Raw genomic sequence first — 24,550 nt, forward strand, 5'->3', positions numbered from 1 at the left:
CCCCCCATCCAGCCCCACGCGGGAACCCCCGAGCCCCCACCGTGCGCCTTCTGCCCCTCAGGGTCCCTGCTCTCCTGCTGGGTCTTGGTCACCCTCACAACCCAAGGATCACTGCTGGGTCAGCGTCCCAGCTCGAGCACCTGTCAGCGCTCTCAATGGCACACCTGCCCCTCCCTCAAACACCTGCTTCACACTCACACACCTGGCCCTCCCTTGAAGGTTCCTGAAGGCTCCTAATTGGGCCCTAAAGGCGTTGGTAGAACCGGCCGCTGAGGGGAAGGGGGGACTGACCCTACAGACCCCTGTGGGGAGGCCCGTGATGTCCCCCCTCCACCCCATGGGACAGAATGCCTACCTGTCTATATTTGGTTTCCTCAGGATAAGCCCTGAGGACCCCCTGCCCCTGCCTCCAGCTGCTACTCTGACACTCACGGTCAGAGACCAGCTGCTAACGGCCCAGTCACCACCCCCCAAGGCCCCATCCCTCCCCCTGTCCACTGGGCCACCTCCTAATGGACGGAAGTGTGGGGGGCCTCCCCAGGAGAGCACGGCAGGAAAAGGGCGGTGGAGGAGAGGGCAGGAAGAAAGGCTGGAGCCAAACCGGAATTCCAAAGGGAAGGGGTCTGAGCAGAAGCGTCAGGGAGGAGGAGGTCAGGCGGGCTGGGCCCCTGCCACCCTGGCAGAGCCCCAAGAGAAGGCCAAGAACCAGCGGATATCTTCTGGTCCTCTCACAGAGAGGTTGCAAGCCAGGCTTTCCTGAGGGCCCTGGCAGAGCGGGTAGTGAGGGTCTGGCCAGCTCACTCCTTGCCCCCAGAAGCCCATGGGTGCTGCTGCTGGTGGCCCAAGCTCAGGGCCCTGAGTGCTGGCTTCCCACGGCCCTGGCAGACCCTGCTGGGCCCAGCCAGGCCAGGGCCGGCCTCCAGGACCCACTCTCCCCACGCTCTTCCCAGAGGCAGCACAGGCTTCGATCCCTATGGCCACTCTACCCAAGGATGCTGGCACGGTCTGGTCGGCCTCCCCTCCTGCGTCCAAGGCAGGCTTGGGTCCCCTGCCAGCCCCGCACCCTCTCCCAGTGCTCCTGCTGGCCAGCAGCGGCCACAGCAGCTGTAGCAGGGCCTCCAGAGCCACGCCGCACTGGCCAACTCTAGCATATGGCCATGCGGGGGCAGGGGCATGACCCTGAGACCCACCGGGTGGGTAGATGGCCACACGTTACCAGCCCAGCTGAGAGAATTGATTGGGTGTACCGGAGCTGGCTCCCCTCTGGGCTGCACCATTGTTAAGGACACAAAGGCAAGGCATTCTGAGGTCACTCTGGGGTGTCCTGGCCCAGGTTCCACTCCGGTCAGGGTGTTAGCTGCTTGGGGGGGGGGGTGCCTGACTGGGGGATGGGCAGGATCCCAGCCCAAAGGCCCCCCTCCCTGCGCCAGTGCCTCCGGCCCAGGACAGAAGCCAGCGAGTCTGAGCTGCCTTTGTTTTCTGCTGGGAGCCAGCGGCCGCCCCAGCAGGCAGAAGAGCTTTGCCGGCCGTCCACAGGACTGTCGGCCCCAGCCCTGGAGAGCCCTGAGCGGGCCCGGTGGGGGCAGACTCGTGGGCAGTGGGGATGGCAGGAGGACCCTAGCGCTGTCCCCCACCCTGAGCCTTGCAGGGATGAGCCCCCTCTGGGATGGGGACCAAGGACTGGGCCAGCTCCTGGGGAGGCAGCCGGAAGCCCCTAGGCTCCCAGCCAGGCCAGAAGCACTCGGGGCCAAATCCGGTCCCTCCCCTCTGGGAACAGCAAACAACCGTCCACCTCCTTCTCCCTCCTGTCAGCAGGGAAGCCAAGTGGCTTCCTTCACCTTGGCCTGTCCCTGTTCCAGACCCTGACCACTGCTCCCACAATGACCAGGAAAGGGTCCCCTGTCTGTCCCCACCCTTCTGACACTATGTGTCCCTCTGTGAGGGTGTTGGCGGGAGGATAGGGGCAAAATCAGGAGAGGTCAGCCGAGAGAAGAGAGTGTTGCTCAGTAAGCCAGACTAGCGGGTGCGAGCGCCAGGGGGTGCAGCATACCCAGGGGGCATATCTGCAGAGACCTGCTGCCCCCTCCAGTCCCAGGCTGCTGTGACCTTGAGGAGGCAGGGGCGCTCGGCCACCTGGGCTCCAGTGCCCTCTCATGCTTGTGGGGCCCCGCTTGTCATCCCACCCCACCCACAGGAAAGTCCTGGGGAAAACTCGCGCCAAGCAAGGGAGCACGCTGGGACACGCAGGAGTTAAGAGGCCAAGGTCGCCCCCGCATGGACTGGGTCCAGACAGAGCCCATATCTGGCCGCCCCGGTGTGGGCAGAGGTCGAGGTGGAGGTTGGGGGGGGGAGGTCACTGCTCCGGGCCACGCTGTCCCGGCCACGTGTCCGCGGGGAAGGGCCGTGAAAAGCAGGAGCGCGCGGGAGGCTCCCACAGCGTGCGTGCGCCCCGCCCGACACCGCCCCGCTCCGCGCCTGTGAATCCCCAACGTGACCCCCAACCCGGCCTCATCCTGGGAGGACCGCGCACCCCCGCCCGGCCCCGCCGGCCGCTGCGGGGTTCGGGCGTGGCTGCCCCGGCCTCGTCCAGCTCCACCCTCCGGCGGCACCCGCGTGGGCAGCGAGGCTGACCGGGCTCGGGGCCGCGCATCCCGGGACCGCGCATCCCGGGGCGGGGCGCGCGGCTCTGCGGCCGGGGGCTGACCGCGAAGGGCGGCGGGCGCTGGTCCGGCCCAGCACTCACCGAAGTACACGGTCTTGTCGCACTTGGGACACTTGGAGGCCATGGTCGGTGCGCCCGTCGGCCCGCGCCCTCAGCCCGCGCCGGTCTCCGCGCCGCCGCCACCGCGCCACCGCCCCGCCCCGCCCGCCGGCTGCCCGCGCACCCATTGGCTCCGCGGCCGGGGCGGGGCCTCGGGAGCCCGCTCCCCGGGTCCAGCTGGGGGCGCCGCGGGGGCGGGGGCGCACCTGCCGGGGCAGCGAGGGTGGCCCGACCCGCCTGGCGCCCCGACGCCGGTGTCTCGCCCGTGTCCATGGCAACGTCGGGGCCGGGCCGGGGCGGGCGGGGGTCTGCAGCCCCTACGGTTCCGGGGCATTCCTGGCTCTAAGGGCCCTGGCCCGGAAGGCCGGCCCCTGGACACGCAGACGGACGCTGGTCTTTGGCGCCCGGTCCCCACCCCTGGATGACCCCACCCACCCCGCCGCGCGCCCCCCGCCCGGCGTCCCTTTGTTGCTCAGTTTCTATAGCAACGGCCGCGAGGCGGGATCGGAGCTGGATTCCGGGCGGGCGCGGCCACCTGGCCTGTCCGGGTCCTGCCCCGCCGCCCGCCCCCGCCTGACACCGTCGATGGTGCCGAACGCTCAGTGGGTGGAGGGCAGGGCGCCCAACACTTCCAAAAACAGCGGGAGAGAAACTGCTGGAAGCGGGAGAGGGGGAGGGAGCTAGGCGGGGAGGGGACCTGGGCGTGCCGCAGGCGCGGGAGGAAGGCATTGTCCCCAAGCTCTCCACCCCGGGACGGTAGGCACGGGAGAAGAGAAGGGGGAAAGCCCCTGGCCGTGCTCGCTGTGCAGGCGCTGTGCCCCGGTGCGCTCGCACTGCCATCTCCCTGCTCCCGCCTCCCCACGGCTTCCGCTGCGGGGCATCCCTCCTCTGGACCCTCTAGCTCAGGGCCCAGGGCCTCTGACCTCCGGCCTGCTGGCCCCAAAGCAGCAGTGCTAGGCATCTGCCAGAACTGAGGATACCCCCCCTCCAGGGCTCCACAGTCCTCCTCCCAACAGGGGCGTGGCTGACCCCCCCCCCTCCCGCCTCCATCCGGGAGCCTGAACAACCCGGTCCTACCCACCCTGGGGTTGGGGATCCAGGAGGACGCCCTGGTCTTCTCCCTGAGGCTCTCCCTCCCAATAAGCCCTTCCCTGGGCCTCCAGCCCAGCTGAGCCTCAAGCCCGACAAGTGGACAGACCCCCCCCCAAGCCCAAATGACCCCGCTCAGTCCAGGCAGCTCCCCCTGAGCTCCCCTACCCCCAACCCCCTTTCCTCTGCCCCGTGCACCAGCCAGGCCCCTGGGACCAGCTGTATTTCCGCACTGGAAGAGTGAGAGAGTCACGGTCCCACAGACCTCCAGAACCCAAACTTTCACCACAGCCCCTCCTTGGCCCAGCTCCCTGGCCACCCCCCTCCCTGCACTCACACCCTCACGCCACTGCTACTCCTGTGAGGACAACAGCACAGAAACATGTGGTCCCCCCTGCAGCCTGACTGACCAGCCTGACCGGCCCCCCTCCCGTCCGCACCCTGACTCTGGCCCCTTGCCAGGCAAGCCAGGAGATGGGGGTGGGGAGGCCTCAGCAGTCCTTTTCCTGGCAGGGTGGCCAGTGCTGGGGCTCCCCACAGGTCACACCTTTGCAGCCCACTGCCTGCTGAGGCTGGGCATCAGGTATCTTCTGTAAGGAGGTTATGTGTGGGAGGGGCCCAGGGCCCAGTCCTGCCGGGACAGTGATGGGGCAGAGCAAAGGGAAGGCCTTGGCATGGGCCAGGCACCCCTGGGCAGAATGGGGGACAGGTCCCTAATGTGACGACTCTTCTGGATCAATGGACACTGAATGGCAGTGTCCACCTCTGAAACCACAGAGGGATACAGGCGGGGGCAGGGACAGGGCAGGGAGATGGTGGGGCCAGCTAGCCAGCCAGGTGTGGGGGCAGGGCCCTCCCCTGGGGCCTTGGTGGCATGGTGTCCTGGCTGGTAAAGAGCACACAGGGGGGTTCTTGGCTCTGCGGCAGGGACCCCTGCACAGCGCGGGGGGGGNGGTCGGCGGGGGGGGGGGGATGTTTGGAGGTTCGCCCCTCCTGGGGATGACTCTTGTACCTGGGTCTGAGGAGGAAGGAAGAGATCCTTGCCCCCTTCTCAGACCCCCAGGCTGGGAAAAGGCTCCTCCGCGAAACTCCTTCTCAGGGCAGGGAGGGGGCACCAGGACTCCAGAGGACAGTCGGGTGGGAGGGGCCACTTCAACACCCTGGCCTGTCACCTTACAGGGCCCCATCACAGGATGGAGGTGGGAGGCCAGGACTCCCGTATCTGTCTCCTGCGAGGAAGCAGAAGTAGTTTCTATTTTAATCCCCCTGGCTGAGATGTGCACACACCACAGTGGGACTGGGGAGGGCAGGAAGAGGGAGCCCCACCTCAGGAGGGCCCGGCTCACCCTTCTCCAGGCCGGCTGGGGTGGCACAGACTGCACAGACTGCGAGGCGTCCCCCCCCACCCCTCTCTTCGGGGGCTAGACAGCTTGCACCTGTCTTGCTGGCCTGCAAGGGTGGGTGCGGAGGGATGGCTGGAGGTAGAATTTCTGAGAACAACATAGTTGCTGAAATCTGAGCAAATTCTCACTTAGGAAACCCCACACCTGCTGGGGGCTGGCCCTGTGGCTCTGGGCAGGAACCCTCGGACAGCTGGGGCAGGGCTCTGCCAGGAGCAGGGTGGTGGGCCGGCCTGACCCCAGCTATGCTGGCTGCCCTGGTTGGAGGGGAGCCATGTGGCCACAGGGAGCTAGGCACCTGCCAGTCTGGGTCCCAGGCCACATCCAGGCCACCCCCGTCTCAGCCAGACACGGGGGGCCTTGGCTCTACCTCGGGAGGGGCCTGAGCTCTGGCCGGCCCTGTGCTCTGTGAGAGAGGGGATCCTTGGGCCAGGCTCCGCACAAGGCAGGTGTGTGGGGCAGAGGCAGGGGAATGACAGAAACCCCAGCCCAGCCTGGAGGCCAGGAGAGCCACAGGTCAGCTGGTGCTCATGGGGTTCCCCCTGCCTGGCACACGGGCCTGCAGGCCCCGGGTAAGGGGGGGGGCAGGACGGGACACAGAAGACACGGGAAGGGCTCGTTGGTTTTTTCTTTTTATGAGTTTTTTTTTCTTTGTTTTTTTTAATATGAAAATTACTTGAAAAGACCAGGGGCCAACCCCACCAGGCAGCTCGGCCAGCCGCTGGCCGAGCCGATCCTAACGTTCCAGATGTAAGTTACAGAGCTTAAGTTCATCTACAAAAAAAGTAATAAAAATAAAATTTAAAATGGCACCTTCAACAGAACACAACAACACTTGCGGCCGGCCCGCGAGGCCCGCAGCGCACTGCAGGCACACAGGACGGCTCCTCAGCTCCGCTCCGGCCAAAAAGTAAACACAAAGCTAAAAACGACTCCTCGGCCTTCTGGGAATAAGTTAAAGTACTTCTTCCCCAGGTGTCCTGAAGGAGCAGCTTCTCTGCAGTGGGGGGAGGGGGGCACTACCAAAACCGGGCGGCGGGCGGGCGGGCGGCGGGCGGGGACGCGGGCTGTGGTCGGAGTGGCCTCGCGGGGCAGCGGGGCGCCTAGTCCTCGATGACGATGGGCTCGTCGTTGACGGGGGCCGGCGGGGGCGGCCGCAGCGGCAGGGCTTGGCTCTGGCGCAGGGCGATGGGCTTGTAGGGCCTGCGGGCAGCGCGCTTGGTCTCCGAGGACGATAGCAGCTTGCGGATCTTCCTGTGGACAGAGCGGGGCCCACAGGTGACGCGGCTGCGGCGGCCGCCCCCCTGCTCGCCCGCGGCCTCGGGGAGGCCCCCACCTGGTCTCGTCGGTGGCCATGTAGAACACGTCGTCGGGGGCGTCGATCCAGTTCATCCTCCGTCGCTTGACGGGGGGCAGGGAGCCCCCGCGGATCAGGCGCACTTTGGTGGGGTAGGACTTCCCATTGAGCAGAAGGTTCCGGCTTGGTCCCTGTGGCAAGGGGCGGCGTGAGGGGGGCACCCCGGGGACTGCGCGCTGCACCCTTCACCCCAGGCTGTACTCCAAAACACGGCAGGAGGCACACGGGCCCGGCCTCCACCCCAGCCGCCAAGGGAGCCGTGCATGACCGCCCGTCCTGGGCACACGTGTGGGGAGAGGTCCCGCTAGCTCGCCCTCTTACCATGTGCCTGGTCTGTCCGTGGTTCGCCAGACCTGACAAGGGCAAGAACAGAACGTGAGGCCCGGCCGCCAAAGGGCAGGAAACCTGGAGCCACAGCCTGTGCCCTGGGGGGCCTGGAGGACAGGGGTGCCTCGGCCTCCCCCAGTCCCGGCCCAGCCCAAGCAGCCCCCAGGCGATCCCACAGCTGCCGGGGGCCCTGAGGACCACCTCTGGCCTGGCCAGTAGGAGAGGTACCGTCTTGGGCTCGAGGCAGAAGGCCAGGAGTCTCGGGTGTGACAGCCCACTCCCTGGCACGCAGGCTGCCTGCCCGACGGGGCTGAGACAGATGAAGCCCGGTTTACACAGTAGCCAAGCAACGCCGAGCCCGGCCATAAACACGGTGGTACCAGAAGGCCCTCTGCAAGGCGGCCCCTCTTCAGGCAGCGCTGCACAGGCCCCAGGAGGCCAGGCCGCGCCGGGCTGCTTCCCAAGGGGCTCCAAGCATCCCTCACTGACCCTGGGGCCAGCTGCCCTGCACGAGCGGATGGAGCTCCCACCCTGCGGGCTGGGGTCTGGAGCTGCAGTGCCTCGGACCGAGAAGACACCGTCCTGGGTCATGGTTCCCACGCCCCCAGACCCCAGCCAGGTGACCCCAGGGCCGCCGCTGCCTCCCCTGCTCCACCTGTGCCAGTGAGCGTGCACGCATGGGTGTGCACACGTGTGATCACATGTGAGCATGTGTGCTTGTCCTGCCAGAGGCCTCCCACAACTAGCTCTTCCCAGATATACTTCTTGACCGAGGCCTGTCTCTCGAGGAGCAGCTGTCCAGCCCTCCCCCCAGCAAACCACCTCCTAGCCGGGGGAACCCCTGGGCAGGGCGGAGGGAGGGGCCCTGCACCTGGCCGGCAGCCCCAGGCCCGGTGCTACTTACCCAGGTAAGTGCCTATCAGAGTGATGGGTGCAGAAGGAAGAAAACAGACGGTCAGTGTTAGACAGTGAGCACGTGCACGGCCACAGGCCGAGGAAGGTGGGTGAGGAGCAGACGTGCCTGGGGGGCTAGGTTAGTGAGTTAAGGCCAACGGTGCCGGGATCCAGGCCCTGGCCCAGAGCTCGACTCATGCCTGCCCAGCAGTCTGGCAATGCCCCCAGGCCCAGGCTGCCCCGTGCTGTCTCAGGGGGCCAGCTGTAGCCTCCTTGCAGAGCTTGTGTGTGTGGCCCCCAGTGCTCCTGGGGGGTCGCCCACCAGTGATGCCCTTGGGACCCACCTCTGAGACTTAAGGAGACACAGCAGCTACCGGTTTGGATAAACTGAAGAATACAAGTAAATTAACCTTATCCACGGCACTGGCTAATGGCTTTTTACAAAACAAGCCCCAAGCCCACAGAGAGCTGCTGACCAGCACCGGGCTCCACTTCTGTGGGATGCGATCAGGTGGTGCCTGAGGAGTCTGTAGCACAGGGCGGGTGAGCAGGCCAGCCCCCGCTGCTGACACAGGGCACGGAGGCAGCCCCAGGGCAGCACCCAGCGGCAAGGCCAGGCTGGATGGCCGGTGCCGTCTCGCAGGTCCCTGGTGCCTGGCCCACCACCTTGGGGGCAGGGGACTCTGGGCACGTTCATGCTTGCTGGCCCATGGTGTCAGAGTGCCCACACATGACCCTGAGCCTCCCGTCACCAGGGGCTCTGCGTGCATCTCCCCCGTCGTCCTTCCTTCCGGCCTGCTTCCCCTCTCTCTCCCTCCCGCATGGATCCTGCCGCGGGCTGACCCTGGGGGAGCCAGCGCCTCCGGGACCCACAGGCCCCTCACTGCCACCACGGCCACCCCTCCCCTAGCACCTCACTCTGGAGCAGCCTCAGAGCCCAGGGATGCCCCTCGCCCAGCCAAGAGGGCAAAGCAAGGCCTTGAGCCACTGGGGGGCAACTGTGGACAGGCCTGGACGACGAAGAGCCCCACTCCCGACATGCTGACAACCTGGGCACTTGATGGCAGCAGGGTCAAGGCACCCGCTTCCCGTGTCCCCTCGGCCAGCCTCAGTCCCCTTCCCCTGGAACCCCAACCCTTCGTGCGCCTCCCTGCGAGGCCCTGGCCTGGACATTCACTTGGGCCTTGAATGCCTCCCCCAGAGGTGCCGACCACGCCCTCAGCTTGGGCCTATCTGCCCCCACCGGGGAGGCCAGGGTCCCCAAGCCCCCCCCCCCACCGGGCAGGGCGCACGAGAGGGCTGTCGGCACAGCACGGGCAGCCACGTGAGCGGAGGCTGACGGCATGCGGGCAGTCACAGCGCGATGGCGGACAGTACAGGCAGGCGGCGGGGGCGCCAGGGCTGCACGAGCGAGGACAGTCCACTGACCGGGCACTGGGCCGGGAAGGAGGGGACAACCCGTGAGCCAGAGGCCCCAAGGAAGGACTCGGCATTTGGGGGCCTGCGAGGCAGCCCTTGGTCCTCTGCCCAGTGACACGGGAAAGGGGGGGAGCGCGGGGAAGCGGGGTGTGGCCCGGCCCGCGTGGACTGCCCCATGGGCGAGCCCTGAGCCGCCCGCCGTGCGTCATGCACGCAGGAGCACAGCACACACAGGCACCGCACGGCGCTCGCACGGCGCCCACGCCGCGGCCGCCCCAGGCCTTACCCCTACTGGGCATCAAGAGGCGCTTCTTCATGTTGCCTGCCAGCGCCCGGCGACGGGGGAGAGAGGGAGAGAGAACACGGTCAGCAGGCGTGGGCCAGGCAGGGACGGGGCCGGGCACCCCAGGGCCAGCAGGCCCCGCCGGCTGAGCGTGGAGGCCCCACCTGGCCGCCCCACCAGAGACTCACCGTCCACCCCGTTGTGCTGTTCATAGCTCCTCTTGCCCAGGATGGTGGGGGAGCCATTGTTGATGACAGGGGCCGACTTGGCAGGGGTCAGGCCGCCGAGCACGCCGGACACGCTCTTCACGGGGTCGGGCTTGGGGGGGCGGGGATGGGTCTCTGTTGGGAGAACACAGCAGGCGCACGCTGTGTGGGAAGGCAAGAGCAGCAGCAGCCCCCCAGGCCCACCGTGGCTGAGGGCCCACGGGGGGCAGAGCCTACCAGGCCCGCCCGTCAGGGCATCCCGGGAGCAGGGAAGAGCCAGGTGTGGCCGGCCCCACAGATCACTGGGCGCCCGCCAGCACCTCGCGCGCTCCAGACACAGGCCCGTGCACAAGCAGACCCATCAGGGTGTCTAGGTCCAGGCCACCAGGGCTGATGGCAGGGGGCTGGCCCCTGGCCAGACGATGAATTAACAGCCAGGCACGCCCAGCCAAGGATACGCCCCACGAAGGGCTGGGCCACGGCAGGCTCAGGCTCCTACCCGCCAAGGCTCCCCAGCCCTTGGTGGCTCTCAGGATGGGGCGAGGCCCAGCCCCACGACCCAGGCCCTAGACATCCAATGACGCCAAATCCACTTGCGTCCACACAGAACACACTTAGCTCATGGCTCTGGAATGTCCTTCACAGAAGGTCAGTCACCTCCATGCTGGGAGGGCCTGACTCACGATCCCGCCCTGAGCCCAGCAAAGGGGCCAGCCCTGCTCCCTGCTGCCCTAGCTGCCGGTGGCTGGCTGAGCGGTGGGCAAAGCTGAGCCAAGGGGTGGCAGGTGTGCGTGCCGCTCACGGGGCAACTGGCCTTCCCGTGGGGCTGGGGTGAAGAAGCATCCCGCAGGTGCCTGCCAGGACACCCGTCCTGGTTACCTCCAACCCAAACCCTGAAGCCCCTGAGCGCCCCCAGGCCCGCCCCCAGGCTACAGCAATACAGAAGCAGCAGGATGGGGGTGGGGAGACAGGGACCACGGCAGCTCAGGCCCAGCACCGGGCAAGGTACCACAGAGGGGCAGGCCAGGGGCCGGAGCAGCAGGCACGGCTGTGGGCACGCTCGCGCGTGGTGGCAGCATGGAGGGTGGCGCCCCCTCTTGCGGGCGCCCACGAGCACACCGTCACATGGTGCTGGGGTGGGACAGGCTCACCGAGATACCGCAGCACGGCTTCCAGGGGCTTCCGCACGGCCTGCTTCAGCACCAGCGGGCTCTGGGAGGCTTCGGGCAGCCGGGCCGTGCCTGTAGGAGGAGCCCGCACGCGTAAGGGGAGCCGGGGCCAGCACCCCCACAGGTGCAGCACCCCCACCCCCGAGGGCCCTCCCCTCACCGCACAGGTGAGCCCCTCCTGCAGCGACACAGCCTGGGGCTGGGGGCGGGGGGCCGACACTCACACTCAGCCTTGATGGCCGCGCTGTTGATGGGCATGTAGGGGTGGCGGGCCGCGTGCCATGGGCGCAGGATCTCTCGGCACAGGCGCCGGGCGATGCGCGTGAGCTTGGTGGTGTGCAGGTAGAAGGCCTGTCTCGTCTTCATGGCAAACTTGGGACTCCCGCTGCTCCGGGCTGGGATGCCGTGGGGGCTCTGCGGAAGGGGGCGCGCCGCCCCGACACAGCGCCATGACCGCGGGCCGGGTGCCCAGCCACGCGTGGGGGCGGGGAGGGGTGCCCACTTACCATGTTACTGCGGTTTGGTCCTGGCCTCTCTCCATCTAACCGGGTTGGCATTTTCAAGCCACCATATTTCTTCCAATATGTCCAGCAAGATGCGCAGAGGCGACACTGCATGTTAGGGGGACCCCAAGAATACCACTGGTAAGACTGGGCGGCTACGGACAACAAAGTTGGAAATAGACGGGTCCTTAAGCAGAACCAGTGACGGCAGAGAGATTACACAGTGTCGCCCCCCGCCCACTGAGCCGCCCCGCCGGGCCCAGGCACCCGCAGACCCGCGAGGAGGGATTTCCCGGGGAGGGAGCGCCCCCCCACCCCCCCGCCTCCCCCCACCCTGGTGCCAGGACCCATCGACGGTGCAGGGCGCCCAGCGCTGCGGGTGGGCCCCGATGCTGGGCGGCGGGCACTTACTGTAACAGCTCTCGCAGGCTCGGCCGGCCCCAGGGCTCTGGCCTGGCGCCCCCGCGCCATTCACCACGCCTGCCTTGACGTTATTGACGCTGATCTGGTTCGGATTTGGCTTGTTACTTAGGGTGAGGGAGAGAGGGAGGACGTCACGGGAGCGCCAGGCCGCTGGTGTGCAGCTCCCAGGAAGGCCAGGCGCTCGGGCACCGGCAGCCCCGTCCACGCGGGGCGGGCGCGCCGGCTCTCTCCCCTGCAGTCCCGGACGCTACTGCGGCACGCTTCGGGCCCCAGTCTACACCCCAGCTCTGGCTGGCAGAGCGGTGCTTGGCTCAGGTGGGCTTCAGTCCTGACGCCTGTACCAACGGAGGGCCGCTGCCCGCCCACCCCGCCCACGGTCCCCAGGGGCAGCGAGGGCACGCGGGGATGCACTTACTAGTTCGGAATATACACTTGCTTCAACTTGCTCTCCGCTTCCGCTGCTTTCAAGCGTTTCTGGAAACAGGAGACAGAGGTCAAGGGCCCGGGGCGGGGGAAGGGCTGCCGCGGGGGCGGTGTCCGCGCACAGGGGCGGGGCGCTCACCTGCTGCACGTATCTGTCGGTGGTCTTCCACATGTAGTAGTACTCGATGATGCTGGTGAGGGACTTCCAGGGCAGCTGCGCGAAGGGGGCCGCCTGTCAGGCAGCGGGGGGCCCTCCCCGAGCAAGGACCCTTCCCCTGCCGCGGCGATGCCCCGACGCCCCCTCCGAGCCCTGCCTGGCGGTACCCCTCCCGCGGACAGCAAGTGCCCGATCGCGCTCTCCCCTTGAGTTCTGTTCACGCCATTGTTTCAGGCGCCGGCTCACCCTGCGGGTGGAGGGGTTCCCGCCAGCCATTCCTGCTCTGCCTACGGAACCAGCGTCCTCTCAACACGGAGGAAGCGTGTGCGTGGTGTGGACATAACTCAGAAACCTGCCTCCTTGCACCAGGGATTCAGACAGCGTCTATACTCTGTCCACTGGACCAGCTGCTGAGGCGGCCGTGTGCTCCCGTGGGGTCCCAGCCCCACGGCCTCCGTGTGTGTCTGGCCACGTGTTACCTGTGGCCCCAACTCCTAGCTGCTGCTCTTCTCTGGGAAGGTCTCACTCGCTGTGTCTGGGACGTCAGCAAGTGACCCCTACGTCAGACTCAGGGCAAGTGAGGTCAGGGGCTCCCTGCTCTGCCCCCTGCAGGCCGGTCTCTCTACCTTTGGCGGGTCCCTTCTGCCCTCTGGGGGCTTGTCAGGTGCCCGCCCATGACCTGTGGCGCTCCTAATCAGACACCGGCTGTCCCGCCGAGTCCCGTCTCCGCCCTGCCCCCTCTGACAGACGCGCTCCCCGCAAGGTTCACTGTGGAGGCGGCTCTCCGCTCAGCTGAGCACAGGCGTGGTTCAGCGGGGCGCAGGGAGGGGTGCGCGAGGGCACGGGCCCTGCCCCGGCTGTAAATCCCACATGCCCCCAGGCAGGGGCGGGGAAGGGGGTGGACACCCTCAAGGGACGCAGAACAGGACACATAAGGAGAGGCTCAGTGGGGTAAATAGAACCAATGAACTCCAACAAGCCGGGAGGACGCTGGTGGCGCCCGGCAGTGACCCCTGACCTGGGCCCGGGCCGCTGGGAGCTGCAAACAGACGCAGGTGCGCTGACACACGGCGGCCCTGGGGAGGGGGTCCCGCGCCCACCCTGTGGCACTCACGAAGTCTTGCTGAATGTCTGTGAAGTCTTTCCCGTACTTCTCCAGGGCCTCCTCGAAAAGGCTGGCCTCAGAGGCCGACCACTCCTCCATCTCGTCCCTGCACAGCACGGGCCCGCCCTGTGGCACCAGCGCCGAGATGGCCTTGGCGACGTCGTACACGCTTTTGTGCAGCGTGTCCATGGCGTGGAACTGTGGCGGGACACACGGGGTCACCCAGGCCCACCCACCCGAGAGGAGAGGAGGACAGTCCCGGGAGATGGAGGTGGGCTTGCTCCCGGGACGAGCCTGCTGGGCTCTCCTGGAAGGCAGGGGGCGGGCTCATCCCAGCTGCGTGGAGCCAGGAAACGTGGGCGGTCGACCTGCTTCGTCACTGCCATCCCGTCCCTGCTTCTCGGCTAGTGTGGTGACCCGAGGGAGCAAGGGGCCCTGCACGGGGCAGGGATGGGGCAGCCCAGACACAGCAGGCCCCGCCAGGGCCTGAGAGCATAAGGGCCACCATGGGCCCCACCGGCACCGGACGGGGTCCCCACCTGTGCCGATGCCCGGCATATGGCCCACTCACCAAGGTGATGTCCCGGGAGGCGGCTGCGGCACTCATGTGCAGGCTGGGCTGCCGGACGGAGCTGCTACAGTCCAGGGCTCGCGCAAAGGTGCCCACGGAGCTGGGGGCAGCGGGGAGACACTGACCACCGGAGCCCGATGCACAGAGGTGCCCCAGCCCACCCCAGAGCACAGCAAGACAGGAGGACACGGTGGGCTGGGAGGACCCAGGGACAGAGCATGCCACTGGCAGCCACCGCCCATGGCTCAGCTTCCTGAGCTCGTGGCAGGGCTCCCCCTCCACCCCTCCACAGCGAAGGCTCAGGGTCCAACTGAGTGCACGGGGGCCCCTTGCACCCTCACAGGGACTCCCCTCCGACTGGCCCAGCCCCAGGGCTCCATGGGGGTAGGGGGTGGGCGGTGGTGTCCTCCTCAGAGCACTGCCTCCCTCGTGGCCCTCAGGCCCTGGGGCCTTAGGAGCCACATCCTCCCTTCTCAGCTACCCCCCAGCTGTCTGCAGGGGAACAGCCCACAGCCTGTCCACTGTCCAGAGATGAGCGTGCACTTCTGCCCAGTCCTCGGGTCCTGGGGAGCAGCCCCGTCTGTGCCTGGCTGCTCGGCCCCTGCCGCTGGCTGGCCCTGAGCGATGTGGGTAGGCACACAGGCCCGGGGTCCAGGCAGCACCCCTGCCGCCCCTGGTGCCCAGAACTCACCGGGCCACCACCAGGAACTGGTCGATCTGCTTGTCTATGAGAGGGTTGTGTGCCTCCCACACCTTGGTCTCCAGTCTGGACTGGTCTCGGCCATCCTCCTCACCTACAAGAAACGGAACGGTGATGCCAGCAAGACCCTAAGGCCCCGAGGCTTGCAGCAAGGCCTGTGAGAGCCAAGGGTCTGCCTGCCTCCAGGGGCCCTGGGGGACCGGCCCGAGGCCACACGTGCAGTTCCAGGCATGCCTGGCACGCGACGATATTCTGCGCTCCACACGCGGCCCGCCGAGGCCCCGCCCGCTGGGGGCTGGAGCAGCCAGGTGCGACAACAGGGGCGGAGGTCCTACAGCCTCGGCAGCAGTGCGCCCAACGACCAGGACACGGGACGCCAACGTGGCCGCGTCCAGCGCGGACGTCTGCCACCCAAGTGCCCCTCACGGTGCCAGACAGGCCACGTTTCAGTGTATCCTCTTTCCAGGAAGGCCCCCCGCCCCACAATCCGGCGGGCCCGACGGCTTCTGAAGAAGGAAGCTCACTGGCAGAGACCAGCACGGACGGTGCAGAAGACACCTGGGGAGAGTTGGCGCCCCAGCGCGGCCAGCCCGCGTGAGCGAGAAAGGCCACGGCCACAACCAGCTCAGGCTCACAGGCCGCACACGTGCCAACAATCCACTCGGCGCCCCTTGCTTGCGGGGGCAGCGAACTCCAGACCAAGGACAGGGACCTTCACGGGTGTGTCCCACCTGCGTCAGGGCCCCGCGAGCCCACCGTGGAGCCTGTGTGAGCAGATGGCTCGAGCCGGGCTCAAAGTCGCCAGGGAAACACGCACTCCCTTGCCTCAGGGAGGGTCAGGCCTCGTGGGCCCATCTGGGGTCGTGGCAGGAAGGCCCCCCACTGCAGGGGTGCGTGACGGATCCAGGGCAAGGATCTGAACACCCCTCCCGGGTGCAGGCCGGGGTTTTGGGGGCCACCGCGAGCTGCAGGCTGAGTATGGGTGGGATGTGCCTGGTGTCGTAGGTGGTGTCCTTCCGGGGGAGCTGTGTGCCGAGACCCCTCACCGGGGTCCCACGGCTCCTGGCATCGAGGGTCGAGGGCCACCCTGAGCTAAGCCTCTGCCGGCCGTCACTCTGCACCCTTGAGCGTTTCCAAGGCATTAAAGGTGACGGTGCAATTTCATTCCCTGGGAGGGTCCTGGCTCCAGGGCCCGTGGAGACCCCCTCTCGGCAGCACCCAGGAGCTCGGTGGACCCAGGCCCAGGCCCCACATCCCCGAGGCAGCCCTTAGAGCCTGGCACCCAGGTCCCTGCCGGGGAAACTGAGGCCCTCTGACATTCAAGCCACTCCACGTCCTCCTTTGGTCGTCACCAGACCCGCCCGCAGACCTGCTGTCATCAGGAGGCCAGCAGAGGCCCTGAAGTCCACGTGGACCCAAACACCAGCTGTGCGCACAGCAAGGGGAGGGGACCGTCGCGAGGCAAGTGACGGGCCAGGATGGGCAGGTAGGAGGTGGGGCGCAGTGCTCAGGGAAACCCCCAGACGCGGCCAAGGGCCAGAAGGTGGGACGCAGGGCAGAGGGAACCTGTGTGCCTCCTGGCATGGCTTCCCCCCACACCCCTCCTCACCTCCAACCAGCAGGACCCCCCCAACAAAAAACCAATCAAGGAGAAGAGGAGACCAGTGTGCGACTCGCACGTGTAGACGTGGTGTCACGTAGGTACGTATGTGGGGGGCACACACGTGCAAGCCAACGCCAGACATTTAAAAAAAAAACAAGATCAGTCTCAGAGAAACAGGTCATCACATCCGTGGAGGAGAGCCGGAGGCCATGGGAGAGGAACGTGGACACTAAGAGAGTGTCCTCAGAGAATAGCAGGTGATGGCAGAGATCGGGTAGGAGGAAAGGAGCCCCAGGACCTCCATCTGGCCGGCCCGACAGAGCGCGGGCACATGCTGGCCACACGCACTCCGTCGCCAAGGGACTGGCCGAGGGGCCGAAAGACTGCCAGGCCCAGAGACCCCGGCGGGGCCTGGAGCAGAGATGCGACACCGGGGTGCCGAGAGAAGCAGAGGACGCGGGATGGAGGCTGGGCCGTCTCCATAGAAGGAGCAGCTCAAGTGATGGAAACCCACAAAAGATCATCACAGCCGCCTGGCGAGCGGCGGGCCCTACGCCACAGCTGGCGACTTTCAGCAGAAAGAGAAGCAGGGGCGGGACGGGCGACGGGAGCACACAGGGGGGCGGGGGGGGAGGGGGGCAGGGCAGCTGCCCCAGCGCAGGCTCCCCTTCTCAGTGACTGAGCCGCTGACAGCCCCGTCCCGCCCGCCACCTCCACCTGCTGCGAGACACCGCGAGCCATGACGGGTCGCAGACGGCACTGCCCACTGGCACAAGCAGCCCACACAGGCACACTCATTCAAAGAAGATTTTTCGGAGAACAAGCTTAAAAGAGCCCCCTGAAGGAACCTCGCCCTCCTCGCCCGCGGCCGCCCTGCCCACCGCCCTGTGCCCTACCTTCCTTCAGCAGGTCAGTGATGTCCGCCTGGTACCGATTTCCCACGCGGATCTCTCCCTTATCAGCCAGCAGGGTCTTCTGCTGGGGGTCGTAGACTAGAGAATAGAAGAAGAAATCCTGAAAGACAGCACACGAGACGGCATCAGCAGGGCGCCCCGAGCCTGGCCTGGAGCCCGCCCCGGGCACGGGGAGTCCTCCGAGCGGCCCCACACAGGAGCGGCTGTGGCAGGGACCCCGGGCACTGCGCTGCTGCCCCAGCAGACGAACACGTGGGGCCACAGAACGTTCTGGACTCGACGCCCAGGCCGCCTTCCTCGGAGCTGGCACAACCAGCCCTTCTGACCCCAGCTCCTTGCGTCCTGACTCGCGGCCAAGTTTCTCAGGACCCGCGTCGAGCTGCCTGGGTTGTCTCCCAACAGCAAGCGTGCTGACCTAGGCCGTGCGTGGAGGCCTGGCCGGCCAGCATGTGGGGTTAGGGCGCCTGGGGGCCAGCTCACCCCTTGATGCTCCCTGGACCCCGCTCCACTCCCCGACCCCCCGGAGGCCGGGCGCAGACACAATTCATGGCGTCTTCACCACTGCTCAGCCGCCTGCTTCTTCCCTTCCAACAATGTGCTTCCTCAGCAGGTGAGCGGACACCGGCAAGAAGAGCCAGGCCCTCGCCCTCGGGACACACGCGTGCCGCCCTTACGCCGTCACGTATCACGGCGGGCCGTCGCGCTCAGTCCCTACAGCGTGTCCTGCGGGGCTCCACGAGCACGGGCCCCCTCGGAAAAACAGGCGGCACCCCCGCCACGCTCCCTCCCACCCTCCGCTGTCCAGCGCCTTCTCCAAACATCTCCCTGCCTGCTCTGCAGGACTGTGGGCTCATCCCCGTCCGGGCGGCTTCCCGGACTCCCGACTCTGAGTCAGGCCTGCGCACGGCTGCACCACGGGCTGTCCTCGTGGCCATTCTGCTCACGTCCGCAGTCCGGGCCCCTGCAATGCACCAGGCTCTGCACGCTGGGAGGGGCTGTGGCTGAGAACAAGCATGCCACCTCGGGCCACTCGCCCCTCCCCTGCCCCTCTCGTCGCCAGCGTGCCCCCGCCCCTCCAGACCCCATCTGGCCCCCCACGGGCCGTTTCTCCATGACCTCAGTGCACGTTCTGCCCAGGTCATGCCATTCCCCAGGGACACATGCGCTGTCTGGAGACATTTTCGGTTGTCACAACTTGGGGGATGGCCTCGGTGGGTAGCATCCTACAAATGCACAAGGTCCCCACTCTTGCTCCATGGCCCCAAGCCCCTCACGACCCTGATGTTTTTGGTTTTACAGAAACAGAAACCCTTCCCGTTGTGCAGCCAACACGGCTGAGGCTCAGCACAGCGCGGCTTCGAGGTGGCGACCAGCGCGGGCCGTCAGGATGCCTCCAGGCCGTGCCCCTGCTGGTCCTCCAGGGATGCAGACGCCACCCGGGAAGCCAAGCAAAGCGCCCAGCGCCCAGCCGCGGGGTGGGGACGGCCCCGGGGACCATGCAGCTGGCCTCACCTCACGCTCCAGGTAGGACTTGAGGGACTCCGTCTCGTTGAGCAGGGTGACGCTGCACTTCCCTCTGCAAGAGGGGGGCGCACCGTCAGCGGAGCAGGGAGGCCCCCGCGCACCCTCCAGGCCGCTGGCTACCTGATGTGCGTGGCGGGCAGCGACTCCAGCTGCCGCGAGAGGAACAGCTCCCGGTGCCGGAGCTGGTGCTTCAGCTTCTCGGGCAGGTCCACCATCTCGGGGTTCTCCATCTCCTCCTCCACCTCTCCTGGGGGGGAGGGGGCCGTGAGCCTGCGGCGGGGCTGGCCTGCCCGTGCGTCCACTCACCCCGGCACCGCACGGGCGGGCAGGGCCTCCTCCGAGCAGCAGCCCCGGGGACCCGGGTCAGGGGCTGCCGCCCACCCAGCGGCATGCGAGGGTCCTCTGCAGCGAGCGTCTCTTACCTTCCTCGCCGTTGTCGGCCCCCGGTCCGGTCTTGTAGCAGACGGACAGCGCTACACAACAGACAGACAGCGCCCCAGCCGCAGGTGAGCGACGGAGCAGCGCCTGCCCGCCCACCTGGCCGCCCGTGGGCCGTGAGGACAGGACGCAGGGAGGGCGGGTGGACACGGGCTCCGAGGGCCTCAGAGGGGGCAAAGGGCAAGGGACAGGCCCAGGTCAGGTGAGCAGTGCCGCCCGGGGCCTCAGCCACACCTCCGGGGTGGGGACGCCGGAGCACCCGGGAGGTCTGGGGTGGTGCGGGGGGCGGGGGGGGCCATGCCAGGGGCATGCAGGGGTCGGCCACCTCACGGGCCTGCAGCACCTGGGCCACCCTGGGTCTCCATCCCGGCCGTCAGCCCGCACGCGGCCCTCTGCTGCCCCCCTGTGGTGACCGAGGGGAGTCCCCAGCAGCCTGCGGCTCAGACAACAGGCCAGGGCTGCCAGGGGGAGGCGGTCCTGTGTTCGCTCCAGGTGTCTCGCACCCCCCTGCCCACTCCCGCAGACCCCACAAGCCGCTGCACCCCCAGTCTGGGGACGTCACCCATGTCCAGACACCCACCCGCCAGCCCACCTGACACTCACACCCGCCCTGGGACAGCACCGTGGGCCGGGGCAGCATGGCTAGGAACGGGGCCAGAGACAGCCATCCTGGGCCCTTCCCCAGCGGACACAAGCCCACCGGGGCTCCGAGACCCCACCCATCAGAGCCGCCAACAGCAGGGCTGAGGAGGGGCCCCAGGCGTGGTCAAGGCGTGGGTCACATCAGCACCCCCAGAAGACTGGGAGCGAGACGTCCCACAGCCTTGTGCCCCCGCACCACCCAGCTTGGACACACCCCAAGAGCCGCCCAAGGTTTGCTCTGGGGGCAGAGTGCTGCTTTTGGGACCACTCTGTGTTGGCGTGTGCACGAGGGCACATGGGCGCGTGGACGTGCGTGGCTTGTGCCAGGGGGCTGTGGCCACGTCTGCTGTGGCTTGAGGAGGCTGTTCTGGGTCCCCACAAAGGGTCAGGGCTGAGCAGAGAGAGGCCAGGGGATCCCAGGAAGGCCTCACTGCTGCGGGTCACCCATGTGGCCCGGGGGGCATCTAGCCGTTGCTGGGGCTGCAGGCCTGGCAGTGGAGGGCGGGGGCTTCTGTCTCCCAGGGCCCCAGACCCAGAAGAACCCCTGTCAGCCGATGGACCGTACGGGCCAGAGGCCTCCCTGACTGAGCAGCGGGCTCCCGGGGTCTCCCCCTCCTGCCAGAAGAAGAGGCCCCTGATGCTGGGCTGGGGCCTGGGCAAAACGGCCAACCAATCTCACCCTCACTGCCCCAGCCGAGATGGCCCCGCGGAACGTGGTTTCTGGTAAAACCGCTACAACACAGAACAGCCAGTCCCGGAAAGCACAGGCAGGGTCCTGCCCTGAGACGGACCCCGTCACATACCCCACTGCAGGGCTCTGCGCAGCCTCGGCGGCCACCGCCCATCCCACAGCTCCAACATGGTCCTTCTGGCAACACTGCCCCCCCCCCCCAGCTCCCATCACATAATGCCAGCCCAGGGCCCTCCTCGAGCTGACCTCCAGGGTGCCCCATAGCAGGACAGCCCAGCCGTGGACCACCATGTGCTCAGGGGTGAGGACCGCGGCACTCTGGGCCAGGCAGGGGACATGGGTGAGGAGATCTGTAAGCGCCAACACCCCAAGCCAACAGTGACCCTGTGTCCCACCTCTCATGCTTCCCCTGGGGGGGGGGGCAGCTTCCCCATCTACAACTGGACACACAGCCACCTGTAACACGAGTGCACAGTGGCCAGTGAAACCAGAGCCCAGGCCCACAGCCGCCCCCACGAGCACAGACAGCCCCTCAGCGGGTAGGACCCGGGATGAGTCCTCCTGGGAAGCCAGATGAGGCCAGCAGGTACCAGCTCTGCTGTCAACCCTGGCACGGGGCAGGGCCTGCCCCAGGGGCCCTTCAACGCACCTCACTACTTCTCTCCCTCGTCCCCAAGGCCCTGGGAGACCTAGTCCTGGACCGACTGCCCTCGAACCCCTCCAGGACCCAGGGAGGAGGCCAGTGTGGCCTGGGCATCCAGCCTCTCACAGCACCATGCTGGGGGGCACAGGCAGAGGGGCTCCCCTGGCCTGAGTCCTGCCTTGACCTGGGGCCTGGCCAGGAGGTCCTGGCTCCCCCGTGTCTGGACCCCCACCCAGAGGAACAGATAGGGCCCTGTCCCCAGGGTGGACAGCCCTGTAGGCAAGCACCTGGGGGACCAGGGCAGTCACAGTCCACGCCCGCTGGGAGCCGTTGCCTCACAGAGGCCAGAACCCCGGCCCAGGCTCAGGCAGGTCCTACCCTGAGGATGGGGACTCTGGGACCACCCCCCTCACTGCTGGCCGGAGGGGCCATGTGGGACCCCAGGGCACGGAGGCAGGTGCAGGCCAGTCCCCAGACTGTGGCCGCCTGAGAGCGGGAACACCGGCCCCAAGCAGGAGGGAGACCCTGGCGCTCGCTCTACGCTGCTGGGAGTCCCCACACGCCAGGGCTTCTGAGAATCGGGTTCAAATGACAGACGGACGGACTCCGTTTCTGAGAGCAGTGCTCCGAGCAGCAGTGAAAACCTTTCGGTCAGGTCAACAGGAGCAGCAGAGGCCTTGCCCCCCCACCCCAACATCCAGGGAACGCTCCCCAAAACTAATCTCGTGAGGAAGAAACCCCAGGGAAACGACCCTGGGCCAGGGGTCTGCAGCCCACGGCAGCACACCGCAGGGCAGCGGAGGGCCCAGGGCAGGTGGGAGCCACCCCCGGGGGAACGGCCAAGACTCACTGGCGTGCTTGTCGGCCAGGGCGATGAGGGTGCTGGAGATGTCCCGCCTGCGGTAGAAGCACACCACCTTGGCCTCCACGTTCCCGTTGGCCGTCTGCAACAGCGAGGCAGGGTCTGAGGAACACATGCCCGGACTCCCAGCTCCCAGCAGGGACAGCCCCCAGAGGGGACCTGGGGTGTGACCAGGGCTTCCCAGGAGGAAGGGGCAGGGAGGGGACGCACGGCGGACCTAAGCCCCGTCAGGGCCCCTTCCCTCCAGGTCTATCTTCCCTCCACCCCCGGTGCCATCTTGTGGACCCCAGCCCGCCGGCCCGGGTTCCCTCCCATTGGCCTCGGTGTCCCTCCCCCAGGTCTTGCTTGCTCAGGGCCAGAACCTGGCAGACATCTGGCCAGCAGAAAGGACAACCATGCCCAGAGGTCGGCCGCAGCCTGCTGTGCCTTCAGCACCCCTCTGGGCCTCGTCAAGGCGGGCACAGCCCTGAGCAGACCCCGGTGCCAGGAGCCTGGATCCGCATCAGAAGAGAAGCAGCCAGGGGCACTTGGGGGCCCAGTCCAGCCAGTGTCCGCCTCTTGAGTTCAGCTCAGGTCCTGACCCCAGGGTCGTGGGGTCGAGCCCCGCCTCAGGCTCCCTGCTCAGCAGGGTCTGCTCAAGGTCTGCTCAAGATTCCGTCTCTCCCCCTTTGTCTCTGCTTGCGCACCCACCCCCCCAAATCAATCAGTCAATCGATCTTGAAAACAAGAAAGAAAGATAAGCAGCCTGGAGGGGCTTGCAGCAAGCGCAGGGAGGGGGCTGCCACGCCCGCGCTCGAGACACTTTTAAGGACTTCTGAAGAGCCGCGCAAACAGGATGAGAATAAGACGCGGAGTCCGCTGGGGGTAAGCTTGCAGGAAGCGCGGACTCTTCTCCACTCCAGGAGCTTATGAAGCGTCTAATACCAACACAAGTCTTCCACCGCGACTCTGTCCGACTCCGCGCACTGGCATTCCTATCATTAGACAACATCGTCCTCACGACTCCACGTTTGAGTTATTTAATCCCACGAGGCCGACAATCTTTCAAGAAATCTGGGGACTTTTCACACCTGGGCACGACACAGAGGCAGGACCAGCTCTGGACCCCATGCGCTCGCACGCGCAGGGACACACACGTGCAGGGCCGCGCCCGACAGCGACAGCCCTCCATCGGGAGAACGAAGACTCTCGTGCCAAGTATGAAAACAAGGGGCAGCGAGACTGCTGGCAGGCGCCCTGTGTCGCGCACGGACACTAAACCGTTAGACACACCATTTGTCACAATGTCGGCTACAGACTCGTGGACACTTTGCATTCAAAGGCTTCATGAGGCTGCGCAAGCCACGGATCCCAGCTCACAAGGATCTCCTTCCTAGGAACGGTTCCAGAAGCCGCCTGCTGGGCTCCAGACGACAAGCACATCCGCAGGACCGCCGTCAGGGCCATGCGGGAGTCCAGGGTGAGGTCTGACACAATGGCCCCTGGGACGGGATGGGATGGGATCCCTGTGTCCGCAGGGCACAGCCTGCGGCTCCCACTCCCAGGGCCCTGGTGGGGTCCCTGTGCCCCGGCCAGGGGAACAGGCGCTGCTTTGCACGGCCTAGCCCACGTGAGGCCTGGCTCAGGCTGGGCCCTGGAAACCCGGGACGTCCAGGACTCCCTTTCCCATGAGCTCCCCTCCTGGTGCTCCCGGGGGCCCCACCCCAGCTGCGCTCTGCAAATGTGAGAGGCTGGCAACTGTCTCCTGTCGTGAGGGCAGCATGTGGGGCTGGGGGCAGGCTCTCTGGCAGGTCCCCAGACCCTACCCGTGGGGCTACAGCCCCAAATGGTCTACCGTCTGTGCTTTGCTGTCCTCTTCTGAGACTCCCACATCCTGTGTTCCAAACCGAGGACCAATCTTCTAATTCCAGGATTCCCTGCAGGGCCTCTGCTGCCTTCTGGGCACCTGTGGCCTGGCCATCACCCCAGGCCCCTCCCCGCGCCTCCTCAGTTCCCTTGCCCCAGGTCCTGATCCTTTTCTTCCAAAACAGCCATTTCCCCCAGCGCTGTACAGACCCAGCACAATTGTGAGGAGAAACCATGACAATTACTTTGAAGGTCTGGATGGCCCAGGGTCACTTCACTAACAAGCCAGGCTTTGCAGGAGGCCTCAGGAGACCCCAAATGCAATAGGACCGCTGCTACGGGTCTGTAAGGAAGACTCCTTTTCAAACTGTTTTCCATTTACGGAAAAGGGGTGAAACATGGTGCCCCTGCCCTCCCCCCCCACCAACATGCCCCCCCCCCCCAGGTGTCAGTTCTGCCCGGCCCCACCGGCCACCCGGCCCAGCTCTCAGGCCAGGGCTGGTCTCCTGAACTTCCTACTGACCGCACGATGGACTCTGGGTTTCCGGGCACACCCTCAGGTCCTCAGCTAACCCCGGGCTCTGGCTTTATTCCTGCCAAC

At 66.9% G+C, this 24,550-nt stretch overlaps 2 protein-coding genes across 4 annotated transcripts in view; both read right to left on the minus strand.

Moving 5' to 3' along the window:
• CRIP2 (cysteine rich protein 2) overlaps positions 1–2,868 on the minus strand; it is a 6,451-nt gene extending 3,583 nt beyond the window's left edge. Inside the window, exon 1 of the mRNA XM_040641292.1 lies at positions 2,744–2,868. Coding sequence (XP_040497226.1) covers positions 2,744–2,786 — 43 coding nt within the window. The 5' untranslated portion in view covers positions 2,787–2,868. The remainder of the gene's footprint in view (positions 1–2,743) is intronic.
• A 3,001-nt stretch (positions 2,869–5,869) lies between these two features.
• The window catches only part of MTA1 (metastasis associated 1), a 34,012-nt gene continuing 15,331 nt past the window's right edge, over positions 5,870–24,550 (minus strand). Inside the window, exons 3-22 of one of the 3 annotated variants that reach the window (XM_040641294.1) lie at positions 22,093–22,186; positions 19,251–19,301; positions 18,949–19,075; positions 18,817–18,880; positions 17,287–17,404; positions 14,779–14,881; positions 14,088–14,187; positions 13,526–13,714; positions 12,394–12,468; positions 12,247–12,305; positions 11,820–11,935; positions 11,412–11,563; positions 11,130–11,319; positions 10,888–10,977; positions 9,719–9,871; positions 9,534–9,569; positions 7,839–7,850; positions 6,929–6,960; positions 6,587–6,738; positions 5,870–6,504 (exon numbers count right to left, since the gene is read on the minus strand). In XM_040641294.1, the coding sequence (XP_040497228.1) occupies positions 6,354–6,504; positions 6,587–6,738; positions 6,929–6,960; positions 7,839–7,850; positions 9,534–9,569; positions 9,719–9,871; positions 10,888–10,977; positions 11,130–11,319; positions 11,412–11,563; positions 11,820–11,935; positions 12,247–12,305; positions 12,394–12,468; positions 13,526–13,714; positions 14,088–14,187; positions 14,779–14,881; positions 17,287–17,404; positions 18,817–18,880; positions 18,949–19,075; positions 19,251–19,301; positions 22,093–22,186 (2,064 nt within the window). In that variant the 3' untranslated portion in view covers positions 5,870–6,353. Of the gene's footprint in view, positions 6,505–6,586; positions 6,739–6,928; positions 6,961–7,838; positions 7,851–9,533; positions 9,570–9,718; positions 9,872–10,887; positions 10,978–11,129; positions 11,320–11,411; positions 11,564–11,819; positions 11,936–12,246; positions 12,306–12,393; positions 12,469–13,525; positions 13,715–14,087; positions 14,188–14,778; positions 14,882–17,286; positions 17,405–18,816; positions 18,881–18,948; positions 19,076–19,250; positions 19,302–22,092; positions 22,187–24,550 lie in introns of those variants that run through there. The other 2 variants (XM_040641295.1, XM_040641296.1) reach the window with 2 other exon arrangements.

This window comes from Ursus maritimus, unplaced genomic scaffold (genome assembly GCF_017311325.1).
Source record: "Ursus maritimus isolate PB19 unplaced genomic scaffold, ASM1731132v1 scaffold_25, whole genome shotgun sequence".
NCBI classification, from domain to species: domain Eukaryota; kingdom Metazoa; phylum Chordata; class Mammalia; order Carnivora; family Ursidae; genus Ursus; species Ursus maritimus.